Source organism: Equus caballus, chromosome 22 (assembly GCF_041296265.1).
Source record: "Equus caballus isolate H_3958 breed thoroughbred chromosome 22, TB-T2T, whole genome shotgun sequence".
Classification (NCBI taxonomy): domain Eukaryota; kingdom Metazoa; phylum Chordata; class Mammalia; order Perissodactyla; family Equidae; genus Equus; species Equus caballus.
The window spans coordinates 5,658,554-5,686,399 of NC_091705.1; the positions used below are offsets into that span (position 1 = coordinate 5,658,554).

Sequence of the window (27,846 nt, forward strand, 5' to 3'; positions counted from 1 at the left end):
ATTATTTACATGTTGTCTCCATGTCTATCATATCTTTCATATCATATCTTTCTATCATATCAGAGCCTTGTCTCCTGTACCAAATGTATCCCTTTGCCCTTTGCTTCTTCCCTCCAGAGGAACATTTTCCTTTGTCTTCAGCATCATCAACTTTCTTACAGCAGCAGTCCTGTCTCCTGATGGGGATTTAATTTCAATCCTTTATTACTCACCCATCTCCCTCTTCATCTAATCCTGAGGTCTTCTCAGCTCAGCTTCTGCTTTTTAGATGGCTTCAGCTCCAATTTCAGAGGCTGGGTGATCAACTTGTCCTGAGGATGATACATAGCTTCCTGTAGGGTGTGTGTGTATATCCTGCATTTTGAAATAATTTCAAAAGTATATTCTTTCTCCAAGTTTTCCAGATGTTGTTCTCTTTCTTTTATTCTATGTTATCTTTTTGTTCCAGTTGTTCCTTGCTGCACAACAAACTCACCCCAAAACTTAGTGGTTTAAATAACCATTTTATTACTTTTCATGATTTTGTGGGTCTGAAATTTTGGTAGGGCTTGGCTGGGCAATTCTTTTATTCCAAGTGTTACTGGTGACATTCACCTGCTGGATGGTCTGGTCTGGAGGATCCAAGATGTCCTCACTCACATGTCTTGAGCCTTGGCAGGGATGGCTGGTCTCAGCTGGAATTATCAGTTGGAGAACCCATGTTGGCATCTCAAGCACAGTGATCATAGGGTATCAGACTTCTTATGTGGAAACTCAGGGCTCCAGGAGCCACTGTTCCCACAAACAAGGAGATGCTGCATAGCCCTTGACCCAGCCTCCAAGTTGCACCACAACACATCACTTCCTTTGTACTCTATTGGTCGAGGCTGTCACAAGCCTGCCAAGATTCAAGGGGAGGAGATGTAGACTCTCAGATTGGAGAAGCGTCACAGAATTTGCAGCCTTGTTTTAAAACAAGCCTTGGTTATTTTTTTAAAGATTGGCACCTGAGCTAACAACTGTTGCCAATCTTTTTTCTTTTATTGCTTTTTCTCCCCAAATCCCCCCAGTACCTAGTTGTATATTTCAGTTGTGGGTCCTTCTATTTATGGCAGGTGGGATGCTGCCTCAACATTGCTTGATAAGCGGCACCATGTCCACACCCAGGATCCAAGTTGGCGAAACCCTGGGCCACCAAAGCAGAGCACATAAACTTAGCCACTCAGCCACAGGGCTGGCCCCACAAGCCTTGCTTTTAAAGTTACTTTTCTTTGACCTCATGCTGTTATGTTCCCCCTTAGTCATCCTCAAACACAGTGAGGTCTCTTCATGTTAAATGTTGTCAAATGACAAGGGGAAGCACCTTTCTCAGGTCTTACCAGAGTGGCACATTGGTGTACACAGCTCTCTCTTCTACCCATTTGTAGCAGGCTCTCGCCTGGGGCTGCACCGACCTAGATGCCCTGCTCTTATTTACCCCATCTAAGACATAATTCACCTCTGTGGAGACCACATGATATTGCTGACCCACATCAAGCTCACCATAACTAAAGTCCCTGGCGTGCTCTCCCACTTGGTTGGATGTTCTTGCCCCACCTGCTGGCTTCCAGTGAGTGATACCCCTTTGAAAGTCCCTGCCACAGTCTTCTCATGGTCAATGCCAGACTCATGTGACTTTGAGTTGACAAAGATGACAACTTTTTGAGATGACCCAAATCCAGGTGTAGGGCATAAATCTCTCCATATCTCCACGATTCTTCACGAGTCATGGAGAGTGATTCAGGGACCTCATTTGTAAGCTCTCTCAGAGTGACTTTCAAAACCAGCATGCGCTCCCCAATAAAAATAATCAAAATTGATAGGCAGCACAGAGAAGGGAGTTGGAGAGTACTGGAAGTGAGCTGGATAAATCATCTTCCAAAATGGGAAGGTCACAGGTAATCTCAGAAGTTGATAGATCACAACTTCTACAGAGACATTATTTGGAGTTCTGGGGGTAACCATTGAAGAACTAACAACAGAAATGCCTCAAGGGGGTTGCCCCTGGAGAGAAGGCTTGGAAGTAAAGACCAGCCCTCCTCACATGCAACCTTGCAGCACAATTTAATGTTTTACCTTGTGCATGGATTTTCTGATAAAAAATTAAGTGATATGTATTTGGATATCAAAAATATTTCATAATATTTTCTAATAATACACTCCATTTAAAGGTCTGATTAGAGGTTAAGGTTTGTAGTTATATTTTATAATGAGTCATCTTCTTCCTTTGAGTTTAACTTTTATTTTCATCATTTTATTTTTTAAAAATAAAAATCACAAAATTGGGATGAAACCATGAGAGAGTTGAGGAGAAAGAAATAGGAACAGAAAAAAACCTGGAAGCTCCCCAGTGAAGTCAGCTGCCTTTTTTATATCACTCTATGTACCTTTAATTTTTAGGTCCTTCTGGAAAAATTGAATTCGAACTCCCTTTATCATTTCTTCATTTCATTTTTCCCATTGTAAAAAGGGCAAGAGCTTAATGTGCCACAGACTAAAGCTGAGGGGCAGCTGGACACACATGAGCAGATGCCCTAGTCTCTGGACAGCTGGCTGGGTCTTCCACTCACATTTTCCAAAGTCTGCAGTTGCAGGCAGCAGCTGGAACTTGGCGGGGCAGGTGAGGGGGGGCAAGCTAAAGGGGTGGGTGGTGTTTTCTTCGGATTTAATGTTTTAAAAAGAGGAATACTTAAGTATCAAAATGAAGATATTTCTCCAGTCTCTTTTTATCCTTTAACTAGGAAAAAAAAAATCCTTTCTACACTTTGAGAATTGGATTTCTTTTAAAAAAAAGAAGCAGAAGAAAGAAAGAAAAGAAGTTACTCAGAGGCTGATCCCAGCCTCCACTCTCAGGGTGTCCATGCACTGGCACCATCGGCCTCACCTGGAAGATGGTTAGACCTGCAGTATCTCAGCCACGCCCCATCTCTGCTCAGAATCTGCATTTTAACAAGATGCCCAGGGGATGTGAGCACATTTCAGTTTAAGTTCTGCTCTAAGGTACAGATGAGAGATTCTAGGTCAAGAAAGTTCAGGTCAGTGGTTCTTGGCCTTAGTGTAGAATCATCAAGGAGCTTAAAAAAATACTGATGACTGGGTCCCACCCCAGAGTAACTAAAACAGAGTCTCTGGGGGCCGGGCCTGGCCATGGGTGTATCAGAAGTGCCCCAGGTGATCATGATGTGTAGCCAAGGCTGAGAACATTGGGTAAGTGAGGCATGGAGTTGGCCAGCTGCCTGCCCCCCACCATGCAATGCCTCCTCCTGGCTCAGCAATGTAAAGAAAACCTGCACACACATCCCCGTGTCAAATGCACGGCCGTTCATGAGATGGCCTAACTAAGATAGTACCAGATTAAAACACAGCAGCACCTGGGATGGGGGGTGGATTATTCCATACTTGTCAGGAACAAACCCACCACAGGGAGGCCTCCAGGTTCCCAGGAGAAATGCAATTAAAAGACCCCACCTTTGAGTTACAAGGCCAATCTCATTTCATTAAAGAGATGCCCTAATTCTGTGGACCACTTGAAATGCATACGTATATTGCAAAGGGAGAATATTAAAATTTGCTGCCCCAAGACATTGAACAGTTTCAGCTGTATCCAGCATTAATTTCTTCAAGTGTGGCTTGAGAATTTAATCAAAATGGAAAGCATGGTCACTGGGTAATCAGTCACATCTCCTAGTTTTATAACTGAGAGACAAAATAAAATAAGGGTCGACAGAAGGTGCGCATGTTTGAAATACTTTCGCGTGAGCCCATCACCACGCCAAATGTTAGCTTCTTGAGGCATAAATTAATTTACCATAAATGCATGCCGGGTTGTATCTGGATTCTGCTCTGGTGAGCAGTAAGTGTTAGACTTTTGGACAACAGCTTAAAGAATGACATTTCTCCAACTTGCTGTGATTTTTATCCTCGAGCAGAATGTTTTTCTTGGAATGGATTTCCATGAGGGTTTCAGACACACTTCTGGTCCTGCACAGGCCTTGCAAGGGACTTTTAGGAATACAGAGTGGCAGCTGTCTGGGCAAGAAGGCAGGCTCTTTACCCCTAGAGCATGCGCCCCAGTAAACACATTAACAGTTAATCACTGAGATCTCCGTGGGCGGCCTCACCTGGTACTGCTGTCCGGTGCAGAGGACGAGGTGGTCGTAGAGCACGATTTCCTCTTTGGAAACCACGACATACTTGGCTGCTCGGTCTATGGCAGTCATTCTACCAACCACCACATTGACCCAGGAGCACAGCGACATCAACGCGTGATCTTTATCATTAAAACAGTGGCTGCGGAGAGAGAAGCTCCATCAGTGACATTTGAGCAGCTGACAGCAGGCATTAATTAGACATCTGGTGAGCTGGTTCAAGGCCCCTAGTGGGCCGAGTCTGCTCGCGCTGTGCGTTTACCAGGACTGAGGCTAGATATTAGGAGATTTTTTGTTATGAGACACTTAGTCACAAATTGACATCTTCCCATTAAAACTAAATTGTTCCGCCTGATGCAGGCCAGTTCACAACAGGGAGGATGTGTGTGTGTGTATCAATGATTATAAAATATATTCTTTCTTCTGCCTCTATTTCATGGTGGGTACAAATTTACTTCAGCTGTTGAATTGTCATATGGACCACTGACTCAGATGGAATGAGGAAGAAGAAAGAAGCATCACTGAAGATTCCCAAAGGCAGGGCTCAAGGTCCTGAATATTGAGAAACCCCTCCTATCTGCTAAGGCTTTTCAATAAATGACCCATTCTCAGAATTAGTGCATGGATTTGTGCCAAAACGACAAAACACATTTTATTTAGAGAGGATATGAGTTTGGGAATTAGGTTTGCAGCAAGTACAGTCCTTGGAGACTTTTGGGATTTGCTCCACAGGGCCAACCAAGGTGATTTACGGAGAACTGGGCCTTCTACGAAAAGCAGGTCCAGGGTGAATGGGTTTTCTTCTCTGGGTCCCATGTGAGCACGAGCACCATACTGTAATGTGAGAAAAGTGGGTTTCTTGTGGCTTAAAGTTTATTTAAAGTGTTTTTTGAGGGTTGTTTGCAAAATTTGCTGAAAGGTTTGACCTCATGTACGTGACCTCTCAATGATCCTGTTCTGAAGATCAAGAGTGTAGGGTGGCAGAACAGTCAGTGTTGTGTTCAAATCTAGGGTGTGCTATGTCATGGTCTGTGTCCTTGCCTTGTTGCCGATGAGACTGGACCCTGGGGACTCTACATCCCCTTCCAATACTTCGGTTTCCTCCCCTCTCAACATGGGACAACTATCCCTCCCTTCTTGCCTCCATCATTGGAAGGGACAAACATGAGGATGTAAGAGACGCTGTTTTGTCAAGTGGGATGCATATGTGAAGGGTATTATTCTAAATAATATTAATGATACATAATCCTGTTTACTCTCCTTGGAGGCAAACAGGATTCTGAAGTGGTAATGGGAGAACATTTTTTCTTTTTGATCCACACGTGAGTCTGCTCTCTCCACACAAAAAGAATCCTAGTAATGGATGCACATTAGACCCTGTTATGGGGCCTGTGAAAGAGAAGGGAGCGCTGGGCTTTGTATCTCTCCACGAAACAACACTTAAAAACAAGAAAATTTCTTCTTAATAAGAAAAGAAAATCAGAGGCTGGCCTGTTACAGGAAAATAACAGATAGTGAGATGAAATTCCCTTTTAAAAATCCATGTTGGTAGGTTTACAGGAGAGCAGGAAACTTCATTGATTTGGTACATTGATGAGAGACCCACAGAGGACTGTTCTTACTTCATAATAGGAATAGCACTGTCTGTCATCCAAGATGAGGAAAAATTAAATATAGTTAGTGTGCAGGGATTACTCTTATGAGAATTTGCTTAAAGATGAAAGTTCTCAGGGGAAATTTGGGGAAGGCTAAGACAATGTTATTTTTAATGACAGTAGGACGGTAAAGTTCATAAGGTCAGAATGCATATTTCAGAGTTAAAATTTGAAGCTCTGTCCAGTGGGAACTGGCAGTTGGGAACACTGGTTTTTTAGCAACCTGAGGGAGCACTGAAGAATGTGGGATGCTTACTTTTACCGCCCGTTACTACACTGAATGGCATCTCTCAGTTTAAAATATCACTGGGTAGGTGACTACTAGATATCTATTCTGGACATTACTATCCATTCTGGACCTTCTTTAATTTACCCACGAGGTAGGTGAAACTAGACACTGGAGACTTTAAGTGATATTTTTCCAAACTTATTTCCTAAGAAGATTAATGAGCATCATGGTTTTAACATGATAGAGACTGTCTCACAGCTTGTGACAATAGGAATACCTCCACTAGGGTACTCTGGAAGAGAGAGAAGGAACCAAAGACAGAACATCAATGAAACTTCATGTTTCTCAAGTGAGCTTGACACTGACTTGGAAATAATTGAAAGGTTGTCTTCATAGAATATTCTGGAGACAGGTAATAAAGAGGAGAAAACAACACAAATGCCAGATGGGGAAATTTCTGGAAGAGGACACATGTGAAGAGTGACTGGCTTGCTCAAAGTTGCAGTGCTCCCCCACTAGTGGCCAGAAGACTCAGCCCAGAGCTTCAGGTGCAAAATCAGAGGCAAACTCCAGGGAGCAAACCTAAGGATGATGCAGGCCTGTGCTTCACAGACTCAGAACCCTTCAGAACTGGGAAGAACCACAGAGGTTTTCATAGAGGATTTATTGTGACACTCTCAGAAGAAGGAGCATCACAACTAACTCTCAGTTTTTCAAGGTTATTGTCCAATTAGTGGATTCCTCCTGCTTCCTGTCTCTCCTTCCCTTCCTTTCTGCTGTATCCCGGACATGTCATTAGCACCTCCACCAGATGCTGGACAGGGCAGGGGAAAGAAGACAAAAACTGGCTATTCACAAACTAGTGACAACAAAAATAAAACACTGGTTAGGGGAGAGTTCAGAACTTGTATTTAGAGTGAGGAATTTAAATTATTAAGTCTATGGATGTCAATACTCTTGTTATTTTTAAACTCCATGACCAGAGATCATTTCCTTTATTGGGGTGTGAGGACCATTCGAGAGGCAACATCCTGTTTACGTTTCCATTTGTGGTTTCTAAGAATTATGAGAACATGCAGTTACCTAGCAGAGGCATCCAGCTGTTATTCAGTCTCTCTCTGTAACCTGACTGAAAGAACTGCCGCGGGGACTTTTGGAGGTAACTTTCATCTATTCGACCTGATTTACTGAGCACTTGCTGTGTGCAAGCACTGTCCCAGATGCCGGGAACACATCGGTGAAGAAAAAGGCAAAAAAGTCCTCCCCTTGTAGAGTTTACATTGTTGAAGGATTCAGAACATAAAGAATAAAGATAATTTTAAAAGGCAAATTATATAATATTTAGAAGGATTTCAGTTACAAGAAAAAATTGGAGCAGAGTAGTGAGGACTGGAGTGTGTTGGAGTGTTGGTCACAAATGAATGGGTGGTCAGGGTAGGTCTCACTGAAAAGTTGACATTTAAGCAAAGACCCCCAAGGTGGGGAGCTTCCTGTTGTGTTTTCAGAACATTAAGGAGGCTGGTGTGGCTAGAGTGGAGAGAATGAGGACAAAAATAATAAAAGGTGAGGTCAGAGAAATAAGCAGACAGGGATAGATTTTAGGTTGGAGCATTCTAGAACTTTCTGAGGATGGAAATGTTCTGTAGCTATGTTGTCTGATATGGTAACTACTAGCCACGTGTGGCTATTGAGCACTTAAAATATGGCTATGTAATTGAGGAGCTGAAATTTTAATCTCATTTAACTTAAATTTAAATTTAAATAGCCACATGTTGTTAGTAGCCACTATCTTGGGGAGCGGTTCTAGACAGTTAAGGAGTTTACACAGGATCACACCTTTCCCATAACACAACTAACATGGGGGCTAACACAAACTTTTATCAAGCTGAATCAATTAAATGCCTAGTAAGACATTTATCAATAACACCAACATTACCCGGAAATCACGTAATTTAGAAAGAGGGCAAAGAAGGGAAGGGGATGTACATGCACGTGTTGATCACGAGCTGATGTTATACTAATTTTAACCAAAAAATCCAGCAAGCTTGGCTTATCATACATTTTTCACAATGGGAAAAAAAACAAAGCTCAGAGAAACCAAGTCCCCTTTGTGGCAGGGGCAGGGTCTGAAGCTGCATCTACCGGGCTCAGACCCATGCCTTTTTTACCACACACTACTTATGTCTTTCAAAAAAAAAATCAAAGTGTACAGTCTGAAAAAGTATTAGGTCAAAATGAACCTGGTTGTGTTGGCAAGGAAGCTGTGGTTTTTCTCACTGTTTGAAGGCAAAGGAAGTCTTTCACAGAGGGAAGAAGATCCCTTCGTCATGGATTCTAAAATGAACCCCCTGAGAGCGAACAATTTCCTTCCTCGTCGTTGGAAAAATTGAGACATTCTTTCTAGAGGCAGGAAGACTAATCATTCTTGGACCCATGTTTTGCTACAGGAAATTAAAATTAATAGAAGCTGTGAGATAATGAAATGGCATTTTCTAGAATGGATGTTTTCAAATAGTGATTCTATTGGGATGGAAACAAAGTTTGCCGGGACTGGCATAGAATGTCTCTGGCTGATGAGCCCCTGACTACAAACGGCCAGGGGGATGTGAGACCCAGACCCCAGTGAGGTGCCCCACCTTCATCTCCCAACTCTGAACCTTGGGGGCATTGCCTGGTCTGGTGTAAATATAGTCACCAAGCTCCCCTACCCTGTAGCGGCACCCAGAACCTGAATGCCGGGGTGGCGGGGTCAGCAGGCTCCACCCGAGTTGTTTGGAACAGGGCAGCCGGCCTCCCACAAACACAAAAAGGCAGCCCAGCCCTGCCATTCACTTGTTCACAGATTTGTACTTGGATCTCCTGAGTGACATCTGAGCATCAGGAGAAAAGCCCGCCCTTTCCCCTTTCCAATCTGAAATCCACTATTAAATGGCTGCACACAAATTAGGACATTTAGGCCTCAGAATGAAAAAGCAAATAGAATTCATACTCGCTTGCTAAGAACTTCCTTTGTTCAGTGCTCAGAAGTTTCTTTCCCGGGAGTCCGTGGGTTGAAATCAGCGTGAGGTTACTAAACTTCAGGTGAGAACTAAGGAGAAAGACACAAAACAAAACACAGAGAGGTGACGCACAGCTCAGGGAAGGATTATTATAATTCAATTTCACTTTATGTCACGTGGCATCCAATTGTTGGATTTTTCTTTGAACCTAGCAACACTTTTTGCACAAACCTTCAAACAGAACCGACCATTCAAAGGAAAAGAGGAGGATGGCACTGGAACTGCTAATGGTGGAAACTTCCAAAAGCTACAACAGGGTAATGGCAGACACTGTTTGATTTTTAAAAATTTGCTTCTCAAAGTAAAACAAAATCAAGCACAAAAATTGGGAGGAGGGACGTAAATTTAGTATAAGTTAATGCAAAGTTCGAATTTCAGGCTACCTATAAGAAACTGCTTGGAATTACAACCACCACAGCTAAAACTTTCCGGGCGCCTACCGTCAAGCCTTCTGCATGGCCCTTACGTAGTCCTCCCAGCATTCCAGTGAGGTCGGTAATATCATTATCCCTGTTTTATTATGTGGAACTGAGGGAAAATGACTTGCCCAAGACCATTCAGCTGGGAAGTCTGGAGGCTGGGCGTGATCCCAGGCTGTCTGGCTCCAGGGTCTTCTCGTCTAACCTCTGCCTCCACCACCCTGCTGACCCCAAATGGTTGAGAGGGATCCAAAGATCACCTAATCCCCTCAGTCAACATTAGTTTTATTACTTTCAGAGACATACAATTGCTCAAATCAGGAAACCAAAGTATCTCAGAGGAGAAAGTTCTAGAGGATTCCTTGTAAGAGCAAAACTGCCTTCTATCTGCATCAGGCTTTCCAGGGCCTGAGGCACGTTCATAGGCATTATCCTAGGGATTAATCTTCAAGACAATTTGTGAAGGGGGTAGGAACAAGTCTTTATTATCCGTATTTCATGTGGAAGAAAGTCAAGATTGGAAACAGTAGGTAATTTGTTCACAGTCATGAAGCTCATAAGCAGCAGGGCCTAAAGTGAAAGCCATGTCTTCTGACTCCAAGCAGCGCCCTCTAACCTGTCCTGCGGGAAATGTTAGGGGCACACCCAGTGCATGTAAGTGGAGGCTTCTGAGGCAATTATGAGCTTTTTTTTTTTTTTTTGAGGAAGATTAGCCCTGAGCTAACATCCATGCCCATCTTCCTCTACTTTATACATGGGATGCCTACCACAGCATGGCTTGCCAAGCGGTGCCATGTCTACACCCGGGATCCGAACCAGCAAACCCTGGGCCAAGAGAAGCGGGACGTGCAAATGCAACCGCTGCGCCATTGGGCCGGCCCCACTTATGAGCTTTAAGATCCACCCCCTGCGAGTATTAAATACTCCTGCTGCAAATTTGCCCTCCAGCTCGAGTCAGCAACGTATTATGGGTGAGCTGATCATTTCATGGACTTCAGGATGGTGAGAAAGATTTTTTTTTTCCCCTAAAATCTCCTCTTCGTTCACATCTCCCCTTAAACCAACCAAATGCCAAAAAAGAAACCTTCACCAAGTCAGAGGAAAACACCTGCCCTCCTTTCTCAGGAGGAGATTGGAAAATGCTATCAGTTTGCTGACAATCTAAGTGCCACTAAAAGCGGGAGACTTTGGGTGATGGCATGGGCCAGCAATGTAATAAACTCAACTGCAGCTGACATTTAAAAATAGTTAAATATTATGAAAGGTTTTGCTCTAAAGTCTCTAAGGATGTGTGTCATTTAAGAATGAATATTCTTGTTTGGTACAAAGAAAACCGAGCACATCTTATCCTCTAATAATAAGAATAAAATTTTTGAATATGTTCAAATAAAATAAAGGTCACAATTAACCCCAGCTACTTATGGCTGCCAGTCTGCAAATGCACACCGATGACAGGCCTTTGATTTATTACCATTTAATGGAAAATGCAAATAATAATAATACATATTTATACTCACATGCAGTTAAAATTTATTTTGACTTTCAAGTCTATGTGACGGAAACGTGGTTTATGTTGTACTGATAATACAACTACATACAGGCCCTTCTTACATCTCTATGTGAGGAGAGGGCTTAGTAATTATCCAGCTACACTTTCTACTACAAAAACAACCCCTTTGGCACTGAATAATTTGAATTATCTAACAACATGGATCAAATGACTTGTAAGTTTACAAATTGCCACATTGTAGTATCCTGAATTATGCTATGATCCAATTAAAGATTTCTCAAAAAAATATGAGGGGGGCATTCTCTGGATTTTTATATATAAAGAAACCAGCTTTCCATTCCTTTCCTTTAGCCTCAGCCCAATTCCTTTCGCATCCTTCACTGTTCTGGTCCTTTTTCCAGTCTTCAAGTTCACCGCTTTAAACTTCCTTGTTCTCCCTGCCATCCCCCTTCCTCATTCTCAAGTGACAACATCTTCCACATCATAAAGAAAACAGAGACCAGCCACCAGGCAACTCTCTCCCACTGTGTCCCTTCTTGCCACCTCCAGATAAATCTACAAGACTGTTCTTCCATTCCCCCTGATTCATTAACCCTGTCTCCTCATCAAGATCCTCTCCTATTTGTCCCTACCCCTATACCAGCAAATATCCTTCACAACTGTTCTTAGGAAACCTGGAAGGAACCAGTCAGGTGCTGATAAGCTGGCGCCATGAAGTCAACAGGGGCCATGACCCTGCTTCTCTGCTTCCATTCTCAAAGTCACCTCAGTTCCAAGGTGGCTCCTGGAGCTCCAGGCATCACATCCTACATCCGCATTACAGGCAGAGGGAAAGAGGAATGGGTAGAAAGGGGTGCCCATTAAGGAGCCTTCCTGAAAGTTTTACACGACATCTCTGCTTACATTGCCAGAACTCAGTGACACGGCCATATATAGCAGCAAGGGAGGCTGAAAACGTGGTTTTCCAAAGAGAAACACAGTAGTTTTTCTAAGAACCACATTGCCCAGGGCTCTGTTACTGAGGATAAAGTACAAAATAAATACTGGGAGGCAACTCGAAGTCTCTCCTCATGTTGACTCATGAAGGAAGGGCGGGCGGGGATCAGGGAAGATGCTTGTATCAATCATGGTCCAGGCAGGAAGTAGATGGCTGACTCCACAGGGTTTTATTGAATGAAGGCAGAGGTGTGTACAGACTTCTAGAAACCAATAAGGGATGGGAGTCAACCAGGGACTAGCACTGGTGGGTGGGATGCCATTACTGACGCCAATCCTGAAGGAGGAAGGGATAGGGGAAAACAGACAGCCAGGGCCATGCAGGAGGCCCTATCCAGGAGCTACCGCCATAGAACGTGCTGCCTGCGACAGCACTATCTTAAGGTTCTCTTTTATGACTGCTTTTTTTTTTTTACCAGCTCCTCCACCTTTGCTCATCTTTCCCTCACCAAGCTTCCCAGCCTTTATGCTCATCTCCGTGGGTGATGTGGTCTACCATCATGACTTCATCTTACATATTTATGCTATAGTTTTCTTCTGAGAGCCAAACCTAATTTCCAAATGTCTGTCAGTGCTAATGGGACTGCTCCCTGGGCATCCCAAATTCAATACGTGTCCAAACAAAGGTCTTTGTAACCCCATCCCACTCCTCCTTTATCTCCATCAAAGGCATGCCAACCAGCCATCTCTCAAGCCAGCAATTTGGGAGCCAACCCCAGACTCCTACCCTCCTTCTCACTTCCCACAACTGGTCACCATGTCTAGTCACTTTTACCTCGTCCATATCTCTTGAATGGCCCCCACCTGCCATTCCCAGGACACATTGCCTTAGCCCACCTTCTTGCCTAGAGAAATAGTCTCAGGGTTAGTCTCCCTGGCACAAATCTCTCTCCCTCCTGCCCATCTTCCACACAGCTACTGGAAAACTCTTTTTAAATTAAATCAGATCTCAGCTGTTCTGGTTTTCAAGTCTCCGTGTTTGCTTACCACTTTGGTAGCAGCAGAGCAGCTAAGAGGGCCCAGGAGTCAGATGGCCTCAGCTGGACTCCTGGCTCTGGCACTTTCTAGCTTTTTGACCTGGGGCAGGTTATTTAACCTCTCTGTGGCTCAGTTTCCTAGCCCATGAAGTGGGAAAAACAGAACCTGCCATCTTCTAGGGATTCTGTGAGGACTAAATGAAATAGTATCTGTAAAATGCTTAGAAGTTTACATTTTCAATGAATGTTAACTATTTTATTAGCAAAATATGAAGTCCAAATTCATGAGCACAGCCTATAAGGTCCTTACGGTCAGGCCCTAAACTAACTCCTCAAGCTTCTTTGTAACATCAACCTTCCTGCGATTCTGTGAAGGTTCCCTGCCTCTTCCAGGCCTTTATATGAAATTATCACCAGCATGTCTATTTCTTTCTCCAACCTCAAATTTTTGCTGTAACAGTTACCTCTGTAATCTGATTTAGAAACATCCAGATATTTAATTTCTTAAATTTGTAACTATTTAAGAGTAGTGGTCCAAAATCACGATGTTTATAATGGGCAATTCTGATAGATTTTGGCTCTTCTGAGGATGAAATATGAAGATAAAATGTTTAAGACTTTAATTTGATTACTTATGAATATTCAAAAAGTTCCTGCAAATGGAGTAGCGGGTGATGGGGTACCTCCTGGGTTCGGACACGCAGTAGATGAAACGGCAGGAACAGCAGAACCACAGAGAAGGCATGACTCCCAGCTCTCCCGGTATTGGCTTAATGTATACAAACACTATCGAACATCACTGTGAGCCCTCTGCTCTGAAATCAAAGGTCACCATGTCGTGGAAAAAAAAAGTTCAAGTTAAGTGCTCAAGCCAATGAAACATTAAGCAAGTGCACCTGCATTTTCGAGCAGATAATTCCAGCGGGGATTTCACGTTGCTGTGGATACAGAGGGAGGAACAGCTCAAAGATACTCGTAAAGCAGAGAGGGATTAGAGTATCCAGGGAAATAAGTAAAAGGTATTGCGTTTCATCCTATGCTTGGGGAGAACAGCACAAAATTAGGTCTAAACATCCTCATCCTTCAAATAAAGAGAGTCACATTGCCAGTTTATGGTGAACATGATAAAAGAAACATAAAGCTTTTCACATTGCTTACCCTTCTGGGCGGTAGAGACCTGCCAACCTGCCAGGTGAATGCTGATTATTTTTATTATTTTTTACTTTTATGTTTTGCTGATTTTTTTTCTTTTTGGCATAGCAAGGGCAACCAAAGCAAGTGACTTAACTGTTTTCATTACTGCTTTTATTGGAACAAACAGACAATGTAGAGAGAAAATAATTATCCCCATCAATGTAAATGTTACAGTTTAATCCACTAGAGTCTCTGCTTTCTGAATTGTTCAAAACAATGACAAAAATGTTTGCCAAACGACAGTAAATCCTAGCTCAAGATAGGTATTTAACCTAACAGCATATTCTACTAATCAAAGAGTAACTCGGATTTAATTTGGTCCCAGTGACCACATAATGTCACAAAATTAATAATAAAATGCTAAAGGTGGAGTTTTAAAATTAGGAGTTAGGTGAACACCCAATATTAGATGAAAAATATAGGGCAAAACAAATGAAAACAAAATTTTTATTACAAATATAGAATAGAGAATCTACCAGTTTTTCCCTGAAAAATTTTTAACTTTCTTCAGCAATATTTTTTCTGTGTAGATCACAAAAGAGATTTTTTTTGCCAATGTCCTTGGCTACTTACTTCATTTTTATTGTATTACTAAAAATAACACGGCAGCTACATCTGTGGCCACACAGCTGTCAGTAATAGCATACTCTGACCTCCAGGGGGAGACCAGAGAGACAGCTAAAGATGAGGAGTGGGATGAAGGATTCTGAGCACTTCTGGAAGGGGGAGACTGTTCCTGCGGAGAGGAAGAGGTGAAAAGCCCTTTCCCTAACCCTACTTCTCTCTTCTCTTGGGTGCCATCTTGCATGGCTCACCTGTTCATGGAAACCTCAGTGGGAACCAGGATGGGGCCTGGAGAAAGGGGCCAAACAGCAAATCTCTTATGCCTGCCTGACTCGAGGCTTGTGACCTAGGGCAAGGGATCAGGAATCAACACTGGACCCAACAATAAGGTACATGCGTCTGCCTGGTGTGACCTCGGTGCTCTGTGGACTCTCCAGGGACCTGGAAGGGTAAGGGGCTGGAGGGATGGTCTGGGGATTTAGGATGTCAGATGAAAAGCTTATGTATCTCTGCATAAAAGTAGAATATAGATCCTCACTGAAAAAATGAAAATGAGTGTAATGTTTGAAATGTCTGTTGAATGAATAAGAATAAAATTTGGGAGTTCTGGAAAAATAAACTAAAATGAAATTTAGTTTTGCTTTATGATTTAGGGGGAATTATTAATGATCTTTTCATCTATACAGATATATATATGAAGTAACGTCATCATACATTTATACTTTGAGCATATATTTATATACATTGAGCGTACACAAGCTGTAAATACCAAGATGGTAGCTACAAAAGACTAGTCAGTAACCCTTCAGATGTAAGAGATGGCAAAATATAAGCCACAAATCAATCAGTTCTGGGAATAATGAAGCATTATGGGAATTCAAAAAAGAGTGAGATCACATCTGGTGGGGAAGTTGAGGAAGGGTTTTATGGTTTGGGCAAACGCTGGCGGTTAGCAAGGCTTTATTAACACCACATGCGCAGGTTGCCTCATGCTGGGCAGACACATCTTCTTGGGCCTTCATTCTTAATGGCAATAAGTTAAGTATGAAACTTTGTGAAATGCTTTCTACTAGGTCCAATTCAGCATGCAAATACTATGAACATGCGGGAATAACCTCAGCTATATAATGATTCATAAGTTAATAAGTAGACCTAGTAAGCCCTGAAGTAATGATGTGAATTAGAAGTTATATGATTTGTTGAGAATTAGAAAATGTGGTTTGGAAAACAAGCCCATAAAAATAGGTTAGTTACAATGAGCAATTCTAGGGGGAAATGGGTTTCCTTATAGATAACACTGCCAATTTTGAGGAAATGTATACATAAATGGTTACTAAACCCAGCTGCATGTCAGAATTACCTGGCAAGTCTGTTAAAAATACATATTCCTGGGACGCCCCCCCCCCCCAGCCCCACTGAATTGTAACCCCAAGAGTAGGGGCCCAGGGAACTGTATTTTTTTTTTTTAATTAATGTTATGATAGATTACAACCTTGTGAGATTTCAGTTGTACATTTTTGTTAGTCCTGTTGTGGGTACACCACTTCCCCCTTTGTGCCCTCCCAGGGAACTGTGTTTTTATGACCAGCCCCTCCCCTCACCCCTGCCCCTGCAAGTAGCTCTGATGTGCAGAATTGTTGAGTCGGGAAGTTTTGCAATCTGCTGCTTATAGAAAGAGTTACTCAACACTAACCCCATGTCTAGGGGGCTGATTCACAACATTTTTCTCCACCACCATTTTTCAAAATAAAAAGGGAAATTCAAAGCAGTTTTTTTCGAGCCCAAGTGCCTTATGATGTTGGTATGTTGGAAAGATTCTGGTTATCCCTTTGAAAGGAATTATCTTCGGGGAACTACAGTTAGAGGTAAACAGTCTTCAGAAGCCGTGTGCTCAGGAGCCAGCCGTGCCTAAGTGCCCCCATTCCCAGAGAGGATGGCTACCTGGCACCTCTGTGGAAGGGCCCCCATGCCCATGGTCCAGGCTTCCTGTCCAAATTTCCACCCAATATCAAACGCTGCAAGAGGGGGGCCAGTGTGATACTTCCTTATTCCCTGAGTGTGCTTGGAGACACTTCTATGTGTTTGTACCAGGATAAAAGAATTTAGCGGGTGGGGGTTAAAGCCTTAATCCTCCGTCTGCGTCTGCGGAGAGGAAAGAAAGTGACCAGTGGCTTCAGAGCTGAGGTGGGCTGGGGCTGTGGCTGAGGGCGAGGAGTGTCCTTTGTCTTTTCGGAAGTGAGGCTGCATATGAGAAAGGTGGGGACAGTAGGGTGGAGATGGCATTGACTGAGTGGCATTGAAGACCGAGTAAATTCCTGGAGGGCTTGTTAAAACACAGCAGCAGGTCCAGGGTGGGACCTGAGAATTTGTATTTCTAACGAGTTCTCAAATGATGTCCAGGCTGGTGGTTCAGGGACAACACTTTGAGAACTGCTGCTGTAGGGAGAGAAAATTGAGAGGCTTCCAGGGTTTTGGGGCGCTCAGGAAAGGAGGGTAGAGTTTAATACAAGTTTCTGTGAAGGAAGTATATGATCCCAGTAAATACTTGAGAGACATGAGTAAGGACTGAAATCTTTGTCTTGGCCTTTTTTCTTTCTTTAATGCAGTGGAACTCCTAGACTTAGTGTGGGGGGTACACTCAGGACCCCAAGACTTACATGATAAACTTGAGGTGAGTGAGTGGCAGAATAGAGGACTCAAGTATTCTCTAGCATCCAAATATCAAGAAGAGGCCTAAGAAACATCCACTGGCAGCCTATAAGGCAGTGAGGGGCAGTTGGAGCCACAGATGTGGCCCCTAAGACCGTGAAAGCCCTTGGTCTATGAGGGATCTGGATTTGTCCTCAGTCTCGTTGGAGAGAGAAAGGGGCAGCGCACAACTCCAGTTTCCTCTAGAGTCAAGCAGTTTTGCAAAATAGAAACACCACAGAGCATTGGGCTGCTTGCTAGGTCCTCCTGACTAAACCAGAGGTGGTGGCCATTTTAAGCAAACTCCAAGGGAATGTCTTTGCCAGAGGAGCAGCTCTCACAAGGAGCTGATGCAGCTGCTGGCAGGAAACACCTCTGGTTCATCCCTAATCCTTGGGGAAGGGAGCATCTTCCACATTTACAAAAACCCTATGTCCCCATCACTTGCCTCATTGGAAAGACAATCCTGAGCTCTCACCAGGGATCCGGATATGCAAATTTAATTAGTGGGGAGGTGTCAGTCTAATGAGTATTGAGTGCTAAGCCTTTCTAGATGCTCTGCATATATTACCTTATTTACCCCTCACACCAGTGTGGGAGGAGAGATTTTGGGGTACTTCCCCATTACACAGGCAAGAAAAACGGAGGTTCACAGATTTGGATGATTTTCCCGGGCCCCATCAGTCATGGCAGAGCACTGACTCTCTCCGCTACACCCTAACTCAGCAGTTCTCAGACGCCGTGGAGGGGTATGAAAATGCAGAGCCCTGGGCCCCACCCGGTTTCCAATTCAATCCATGCAAGGTGGGACCTGAGTATCTGCACCTCTAACAGGTTCCCAGGTGATGCTGAAGGCTGCTGGTCCACAGACCGTGTTTTGAAAACTACTAACTTAACCTTATCTCGTTTCCAAAGTAGAAACAAAACATTTGCCAAGACAGGCCCCAAAGGCCATCTTTTTTCTACCAAAGGTTCTTGGCAGAGTAGTACACCTGGGGTTCTCTTTAGAGCTGCAACAATGCCTGGGAAGAGAGCTGGCCACGAAATCCTCTCGTCACGGTCTTCTGTAGCCTTGCCTTTCTCTGCCTTTGTCTATGCCCACATGCATTGTTAAAGGGCACCGGTGTGAATATGAAGAAAGGAGAACAGACTAAAGAAACTGGGACGGTAAGGACACTCTCACAGATGCTGTGGGGCCCGCCCACATGGCCTGCAAACAGCTCTGCCACCCTCATGCTTTCCTGCCTCTCTGTCTGGGGGCATCCTCTGACTGCGGAAGCTTGAGAGACAGGCTGGTAGAACAGTCCAGGCTGTCCATGCAACAATAAGGACAGGAAATGGTGGGTAAATACCCAGCTTCCTCACGCGGCAGAGGGACCCCTCCAGCTGAATCCCTCCGGGGGCCCCAGTTGCCCACAGTGACCTGCTGACAATGCTTTTGGGGGCTCTGTTGACTTTTCTCCCTTTCCCATCTCACTTCCCTGCTCTCTCAGGCAGTTCCCTAGGATTGCTCCCAACTAAACTACTCCCACCCAAATTCTTTGTTTTCAGCTTTTGAAGGAATGTAAACTAAGACAGGTGCTGATGCCTTCATTTCAAAATGATCTGATGGTAGAGGATGAAAACTGTGTGGGCAGGTCTATCACTCAGTCCACAGACGTGGTTTGCGCTTTGTGGGATCATAAATAATGCATTACTTACTTAACGCCCTTAACCCGAAAGAACCCACAAAAAATGACAATAATCTGATCCCCCAAAAAGGCCTAATATTGTTCAAAGAGGATTGCTTTTCTCTTGTTCTGGGAGTCTCTCCAAGGGGTCTTAGGAGATAAGAAAAGTTACCCTGAAACGAGCAGGAGTGGATACTTTGAGTAAATGAAGATATTTTCATTTAACCTTAGTTACATTTAAATATTGGAAGCAGGTTAGGAAACCCGATTGTGATTAGCAACACCAGAGAGCGTTCCGGGATATTATTTTCTGGTGACAGAGTGTCATATCCTTCTGCCTGCGAGGTGGGCCTCTGAGCCTAACACATAACTGTCCCCATCCTTCTCACCCCCACCTCAGCCACCGGAGGGTCTCTGTATCAGCCCCTGACAGGTCTCATTGTGATGCCAACATAACAATATGGCAAGATGCCACCTGCCCCCTTGATCTCTGCCTGTTCCCTAGGCACAGCGGAGGGCAGCACCGCACATGCCATGGGCCTGGCCACCACGCTGCATTCGCCTTGGTACCAAAAGGGCAATCAGAGAGAGCAAATGTCCATCAATTTATGTGGCAGAGACTGACAGTATGGAAGAATAACAATCATCAACCTGTTCACCAGGGTTTAGCTCTGAGATCAGCAAGTAAGCACTAACTATTTAATTAGTCACCTAATTAGTGACAGGCCACACTGAAGGTTTCAGATGTCCTCAGACAAATGCAAAGATAAAAAGCCTAATTAAGCTGCAAGCGCTCGGCTGGCTGCTGCCAGACCCCACAGCTGTGCCGGATATTGTGCGGTCCTGCACGGCCCGATAACAGGAGTTATGGTCATCCGGCCACAAATTGTAGCTTCACAAACATGCCTTCCTTGTTCCAAGCTATTCTTAGTTACCTCAACACACCCGATCAGATGAGGGATCAATGTCTAGGTTGAAAATCGGAAACTTCATCCTTTGGTGAGAATATCTGGTCAGTTTTTTGAGAAACTTCTTCCCAGTGGTGGAAGTGGGAGACAAGGGCAAGCCCAGGTTTCAGCGCTTTCTGTGAATCAAGGTGTGTATTTCTCTAGTCACTCAAAGGGTCATCGGGATGCCAGCCGGGGCTGCTTTCAGGTATTGCCACCCCAGGATTCATTGATGCATTTTTCTAGTGCCGTTACAGGCACGTCAAGAGATTCTTTACATCAGAATTGAATTAGGAAGGATTTTAAAATAACGGATTAAAAGGAACTGCTCCATAATCAGGAATAAAGAATGTAATACTCAGAAGCATAGGGACACATGAACCGAAACAGAATAAAATCATAACTGCTTCAGCTCAGTGAGATGATGCCCGAGAGACAGTGAAGAAGCTGTTCTGTATAATTCTGGAAAATATCTATCTATCTGGGACACGGACTGGGGCAGGGCCTGAGGTTCTGTGTTGATAATGAGCTCCCAGGCGATGCTGATGCTGCTGGCCCACAGGCCCCACTTTGAGTAAAAAGGACAGAAAACATAAGATGAGTTTGTAGACCTGGTTCCTGCCCCTTTTTTGGTATAGCATTTCCATATTTCTTTTTAAAGATGATTTTGGAGTACTTCTCTGGAAAGCCTGAGATATTCAAAGTATTTCATTTGCAGAGTTCAGCAAGGCTAGATTTGATGCACAAAGTGGCTGGTAAAAATACAACTTTCTCAGCTTTGTGGAAAGAGGCCTCTTGTGTTCCTGAAAGAGCTTTCAGACTTCATTGCAAAGCCCTCCTTCCGGAAACAGTGTTCCCTTGACGGATGATAGAAGCTCACCTCCCGACGCGGCCTTTGATCTAAGAGCAGGGAGTTCCCTTTAGACTTCTAACAGGCTTCGTGGAGGTCCTAGCCTCATAGCACCTCCAGGCTGGTAGGACCGTGGGGGTGCCCTGCCGGGACCCTCCATCCACACAGTGAGGAGGACAGGACCACCTGTCAGGGCCATAGCACTTGGCAGCAGAGATGGGCTGACGGCCGAGGATGAGTTCTTTCTGCTCTTTCCAGTGGCTGGGTTTTTAGAGAGTCTTATTAATAGAAGTACTGAGAAGGATAATGTATATGAAACACTTATACTGCCCAAGCCAAGAACTTTCAGTTCCAAAGAGCCAGGGCAGCTGAACGAACACAACCTATCAATCAGGAGAACGGCAATTTTAAAATAGTTCAGATCCATCACTCGAATGCCTTGGGCTTGGTGAAGAACATAGATAATTCACAGGAAAATGTCTTAGGAGCTGCCTTTCCCTCCAATTCACTGCCCTCTACATCACAGGATGAGCAGAGGTTTCCTCCTCTACACTTTCCGCCGAAAGAAAGCCCCTCCCCTGGTCCTGGCTCTTCACCTGCTGTCCTTCCCCTGCTCAGCTCCTGGTTCCCACCATGCGACCCATGCCCTGGAGGGACAGGTGATGGGGAAGGAAGGCCAGGATGCCTATGTGGCCAGAGCCCACAGTGGCTGCAGGAGGGGGTGTGGGGGCCTGAACATGCTTTCTCCTCAGCTCCCTATGGAGTTGCTGGGCACAGTGCCCTCAGAAGACAAATTCCCAAGATCCGTGGAGGGGGCGGGGGGAGGGCACAAATTAGTTGAGCCTCAACCCCACCCTGAATTATCCTCCCCCCTCCCCCCGCCCTTCTCCACCAGCCAGTCAGGGACCTGGGGAGGGCTGGGCTGATGGAGATTGCAGAAAGCTCGAAGCGCAGGGCCGCCACTCCTCAGGCCAGTGCTGGAGGGTTCACCAGGACGAGGAGGATGGGGAGATCTGCTGGTATGTGTCCCTAGCAAAACACTTGTCACACATGTCATCTGGCATGGGAGGGCCCAGGAGGACTTGCCCTAGTAAGGACAAGAAGAGGATGTAACCCACAGGACTACAGTCAGACAAGAAGATGCGTCCATACAGACGTAGCTGTGGCTGGGTAGCAGCTGAGGACCAGAGAGACTGTCGTACCGAAAACAATCCAAACATCACGCTCGCTACTCCCTCCTCGCACGGAGCTTGTCTCCTGGTGCGTTAGTTGGTGACTTTGGTCAAATCACGTCAGCTCCCCGCTAGCACCTTAGCACTTGGAGGGTGAAGCATGTGACAAGGGAAAGGAAATCATGCAAGGACTGCTTTTGGTGTCCACTGAAGAGGAGATCAAAGGTGCTTTGTGATTTTTTGCATGTAAATAATAGAAGAACAAAGAGTTGTGTCTGTTTTGTCAGTGAAAGACAGGATTACCAGATTTTTTGGAAAAAGCCAGATTTTTCTGGAAAAAGAAGTCGCTATACTGGGCCTCAAATGGATTTTCCAGGAACTCTGTTGCCCTAGCTGAGTTGGATAATGCAGTGCAGGAGCACAAGAAGGGGGAGTTTTCTAACTCTCGCCTCCGAAATGTGGATTTAATATACATTGGGGGTCAGTGTTTGGTGAAAACTCTTTCTTCAATTTCATTCCAGCTCAAATCATTTATAAATTCTAGTTCAAGTGGCAGTTAAAACTGGTAAAGTAAAATATGCAGCAGGTTACTATGGTGACTGCTAATTTAAAATAATTAGAGAAAATAATGAGAAAACTATTTCCTCTCTTAAGGATTAGAGATCTGTAAACTGATGCCAGTGTATTTTTAGTGTATGTAATCTGCGTAACGATGATAGAGAATTATGAGTAATTTAAAATGCTTTAAAAAGCTCTGGGTGATTGAGGAATTTAATCAACCAAGTACTTATAACAAAATTTATGCTTGTCTTTATTAAACCTAAGTTGATTCCACAAAAAGAAAATTATATGTATATAATGTAATCATTTTAAATAAAACATAATGACTAAGTATATAGCTAAATTAAGATTTAAGACCTGTTTATGATAACTTCTTGACTACTATCATTTCACAACTCACCCTGATAATTCATCATTCAAAATGGTTGCACATAACTTGCTGTTCAGAGTCTTTGATAAAGAGACTCATCAGAACAAGTGACCCCTCAGACTATCATGTGGTATCCACAGGAAAATGGATATTCCTGGGCACTTCTCATCATTCCCTTCTTGCCATGAAAGTTTGCTGTAGACTGACAACAATATTGAAAGCCTATGAACCCTGTTGCTATTTTCAATAGTGACATGAGACTTATTCTGGTTAACTAAGGGTATGTTCCAGATAACTGAACAAATTGGCTGGAAAGTGAAAAAAATCTTTATCTGGTTAATGTGACGTCAAATGAGCAAAATAACTATTTGGGGTTAGGTTGTCTCCACATGATCCAGGCAAAAACCCTTTTAGGGGTCATTTCCTCCATCTCTTTCCTTGTCTAACATTTCACAACTTAGCTGGCTTCCAGAGGAGTCACTGGGGAGCTGCTCTTTCCCATTTTCCACTTACCTCTTAGCACCTGCAGTTTTGAACAGTAGCTAAAGTTTCTCATGTGATCCTGAGCAACAGATTTGGAAAAAACTGCACTTTTATTCCAGGAGTCTGTGTTCCCCAAAGTCAGGGTCCATAAGGCTTTTAAAAAAATAAATGAGGAGACTGAGTCTGAGAGGTTAGGCAATGCATCTAGGATTCCGTGTCAGGTAGTGGTGATGCCAGGCTGTGAACCCATGTTCTTGGACAGTAACTCATGGCTCTTCCTCCTTGTGGAGTGCTAGTCAAAGGAAGCTGAGAAGCCTCAGGAACCATCTCTCAGGAAAATGGGCTCTGAAAGGAAACCTGGTTTACTGCTTTGAGGGTAATAGAAAATAGCATCTGAAGAGACGTGCAGGCTTCAGGTGTCCCTGCAGGGTTTTACCCTCTACCCAGGCACCCAAAACACAGGGGTTGGAAGAAATGCCTTGGCCTGTCTCCCATTTCCAAAATCCTATTGGAGGTGCATAAAGTCAAAATTGGTTCCCAAACCTGCCTGATTATATGGAGCACCTGTTAAAATACAAATTCCCAGAGCCTCCCCTGGGCGTTTCTGATTCTGTATGTCTGGTGCAGGGTCTGGGAGTCTGCATCCTTACCAAATACTCTAAGTGGTTCTTATGATCTGACCAATAAGGGAAACACTAGTATAGAATAGAGGTTGGCAAACTTCTTCCGGAAAGGGTGAGAGTACATATATTCTAGGCATTGTAGGCCAAACAGCGTCTGTCACAGCTACTCAGATCTTCTTGTATCAAGAAAACAGTCACAGACAGCACGTAAATAAACAAGCATGGTAGTGTTCCAATGACGCTTTATTTACAATAGCAGGTGGAAAGCCAGATGTGACCTGGGGGCTACAGTTTGCTAACCCCTGGTCTAGAATATTCCACTGATTCATTAATCCACATAGGCAACGTGTGTGGTGTGGTAAAAAAACTCAGGTCTGTTTCAAGGGATCCTCTCAAGTATAGGAAGAGAACAAATAAATAAAGTAAAACAACTCACCAAAATACCAAGGTCTCTAGGAAGGAAATTCCAACACTGGATGCACCAACCACAACGATCTTGGCATTGACAGTTATTTTAGGTTCCAACGTTAGTTTTCTGTTTGTATGGTTCAAGGCATAACTCAACTGGAAAAAAATGCAAAGAGAAAAGAGGGACTTGAAGAAAACGTAGCTGAGTCTGCACTCCCAAATTGGCAATTACGTGTGATTATTAAACTAGGACATTACCGGGAAATCAAACTGAATAATGCCCAGGCACAGCCATGGTGAAATTTATGGGAAAGTATTTTTAAGAAATTAATGTAAGGATATGGGAATATAGCTAATACCTAGGCTGGTTCATATCAAAATGTTTGGTTTAGATCATTTGGTCTTATTGCCAACAGATGTTTCATGTAAAACTGAGGCCCTTTATGATTAGAGATGATAAGGAAAGAAGACAGAAAAACTGCTCCCTGAGAATCTGTAGTTTCATGAAAGGTCCCAAGTCTATCCTTCTGCCCCGGGTTTCCCTGAAACCATGAACAAGATTATATTCTTATATATTTTATTATATATAAAATATATATATTTTAGATTATAAAAGTTGGGTACTTGAAAGCAAGTATTATCTCTTATTCAACTCTGCATCCCTCGCACTACTTAACACCATACCTTGTGCACAGTGGGTGTTCAATAATATTTGTAGAAGGACAAATATTTGTTGAATGACAAAAACATGTTGGATGATAAGAGTTGTTCAATCTTTTAGACGTTCTTGGGTCAGGAGTTCTCTTAGAAGCACAGAAATTAACTGTGATCACTTTGATGTCTTTTTTGCAAAAATTACCTGGATCGATAGTTTGTTTCTCTTTCCCACAGAGGCCTCAGTAGGAGCGCTAAATGTACAAAGGAAGGTTTTACAGAAAGGTGGTGGGGTATTCTTGAAAGAATGTTAGACTGTGTCAGAAGACCTTGCTTCTATTTTTAATTTATTAATTCAATACATGCTTTTATTTGGTGCTTGCTGCATGTATGGACCGTAACAACAATTATAGCTGACTTCTCATCACAAACAGTGGAGGCCAGAAGTCAGCGGAATGACATCCTTACCAATGCACCTCACTCAGTTAAACTCTCATTACATCAGCATTAACTCATCCTCTAGGTCAGACATCTTCAAATTCTAATAGACCAAACCTGTTTTTACTTTTCTTAAAATGCTGAGATACTAGGAGTTGGGAGTCTAATGGGCTACTAGTAAAGTCCTGTGTAAAGCTGGGCTCTCACCCACCTTCCAGTGCCTCAGGTGGCACGGGTGTGGCCACATGCTTTGCCATTTGCCAGGTAACATGAGAAATCTAGAGGATAAAGCCCTCTCTCTAGTTCTAGGTAGCCAAGCAACATGGAGGTAGAAGAATGTCTTGAGGCAAATAATGTATTAATAGAAATTTAAAACAAAGTTTGGAGATTTTAGACCCTATCCATAATTAACACTACTGGTGCCTCTCACAATCTGTTCCATCCCCACTCTCACTTTTAATGAGGCACGTCATAGATTTTAAAAGAGATCGAGCCCACTCCCATCTTTAAGAGGGGACTCTGGCATAAGCCAGTTGCATAATCCCACCCTTCTTGCTCAACATTTGGCCCAGGATAGACATATGACCTATGTTGGCCTAATTGGAGTGAAGCCCAGGGCTTTTCTATGATGCTTGGAGAAGAGAAGCCTCCTTGCCTTCTGAATGGGAGAGGGTATAGATGTTAAGACTGAAATGATACAGTCATCATGCCACAAAAAGGGAAATCATCTGGGTTGAAGTTCCAAGAGAATCACAGAGAAAGAGAAAAGGAATTCCTTTCAAACTCTACCTGAAGGCCATGCTACCTTTAGACTCTTCAGTTATATGAGCAATAAATATCAGTCAGCTATCGCCACAACAGTGCTGTGTAACAAACCACCCCCAAATGCACTGGCTTAAAACAATTGTCATCTATTCTCACTCCTGGGTCAGCTGGGAGTAGTTTGATGTAGGCTGGACTCAGCTGGGTTTGGCTCCGAGCTACAGCTTCCAGATTGGCCTCACATCTCTCTCATCTTTTTTGATGAGAGATAGCTCAGGCATGATCTTCTCACGGCAGTGGTAGAATTGCAAGAAGAGTAAGTGAAAATGAGCAATACTTCTTCAGCCTGGCCAAAGCAAGTCCCGGGGCCGAGCCCAACAGTCACAAGGTGGGGAAGTAGACCCACCTGTAGTGGGAGGAACCTCAAAGTCACACAGCAAGGGCAAGGCCCAGGGAGGGAGGAACGGCTGGGGAGAATGACACAGCCCACTGCATTTCCTTGATTGTTTGGGCCAGTTAGTTTCTTTTATATGTAACTTCCTAAACGATATACTTTCTAAATGACAATAATGAATATACCGTTTGGGTGAAAAAGTGTCTGTTCTTCAAATAAACATCAGCTTTGATTTGCTCTATGAGAATGTCCCAGGACAGGTCGATGAGGAATTCTGAGAGAAAACTAGTTAGTACTGGTACATGTGGGTGCCACCATGTACTGTGTTCTGATTAATTTCAAACACAAGAAGGCTGGCAGGAAATTCATTCTAGCCAGTCTGGGGTCTGGTGGCTTACAAGATGATAGGAAGCATAGATCTTGGTATGATGGCATCCAATTGCAGGTCTAATTAACAAACTTAAAATGCAAGCATCTTAACAGAGGTCAGAACCCAAGATTCCTTCCATAGGAGGTATGTTCAGACACTCCCCACTGCTGTCCAGAAGCATATGTTAATATTGAAACGTGGGCAGTAATGAAATTCCATGGTAGAGAATTATACCCCATTTATGAAACAGCTCCTGTATCAATGATACAAAGGCAGCTGGGGAACAAACAGAATGGCTTTTGTTTCCCGCACAACAGCTTTAACACCAACAGCTGCCAGGCCTCAGAAATCACCTTTCTAACTACTGAATACACAAAGTGGCCTCTGGGTGTCAAGAGTTAGCATCAGTACCAACGACTGTGGGTGTCTCAGGAGAGTGATCAGGGATCACAATGATTCTCAATAAACCCAATTTTGTGCCCAGGCTTTAATTAAAAACATATTCATCCTCAGGTATGATGAAGTGACCTGAAAAAAACCACATTTTTCTTTTGTTAGGATAGACGGTTTTTAAATACCTTGAAAAAAATTCTTCCCAGCCTGGAAACATCTTTCAGTGACAACTGCAAATGAAGACAGCGTCTGCCGCTGTATAAAGGGTTTATTTTGCCCATAAGCAGGAAGTGC

At 43.6% G+C, this 27,846-nt stretch overlaps 1 protein-coding gene across 6 annotated transcripts in view; it reads right to left on the reverse strand.

Annotated features, from left to right (window-relative positions):
* CFAP61 (cilia and flagella associated protein 61) overlaps positions 1 to 27,846 on the reverse strand; it is a 294,815-nt gene that overhangs the window by 100,925 nt on the left and 166,044 nt on the right. For all 6 annotated transcript variants that reach the window (XR_011430676.1, XM_001489672.6, XM_023626019.2 and 3 more), the window contains 3 exons: positions 24,570 to 24,697; positions 9,040 to 9,138; positions 4,140 to 4,308 (listed from right to left, as the gene is read on the reverse strand). Coding sequence is in view for 5 of the 6 variants with exons in the window: in XM_001489672.6 (XP_001489722.2) it covers positions 4,140 to 4,308; positions 9,040 to 9,138; positions 24,570 to 24,697 (396 nt within the window). In the remaining variant the exon portion in view is untranslated. The remainder of the gene's footprint in view (positions 1 to 4,139; positions 4,309 to 9,039; positions 9,139 to 24,569; positions 24,698 to 27,846) is intronic.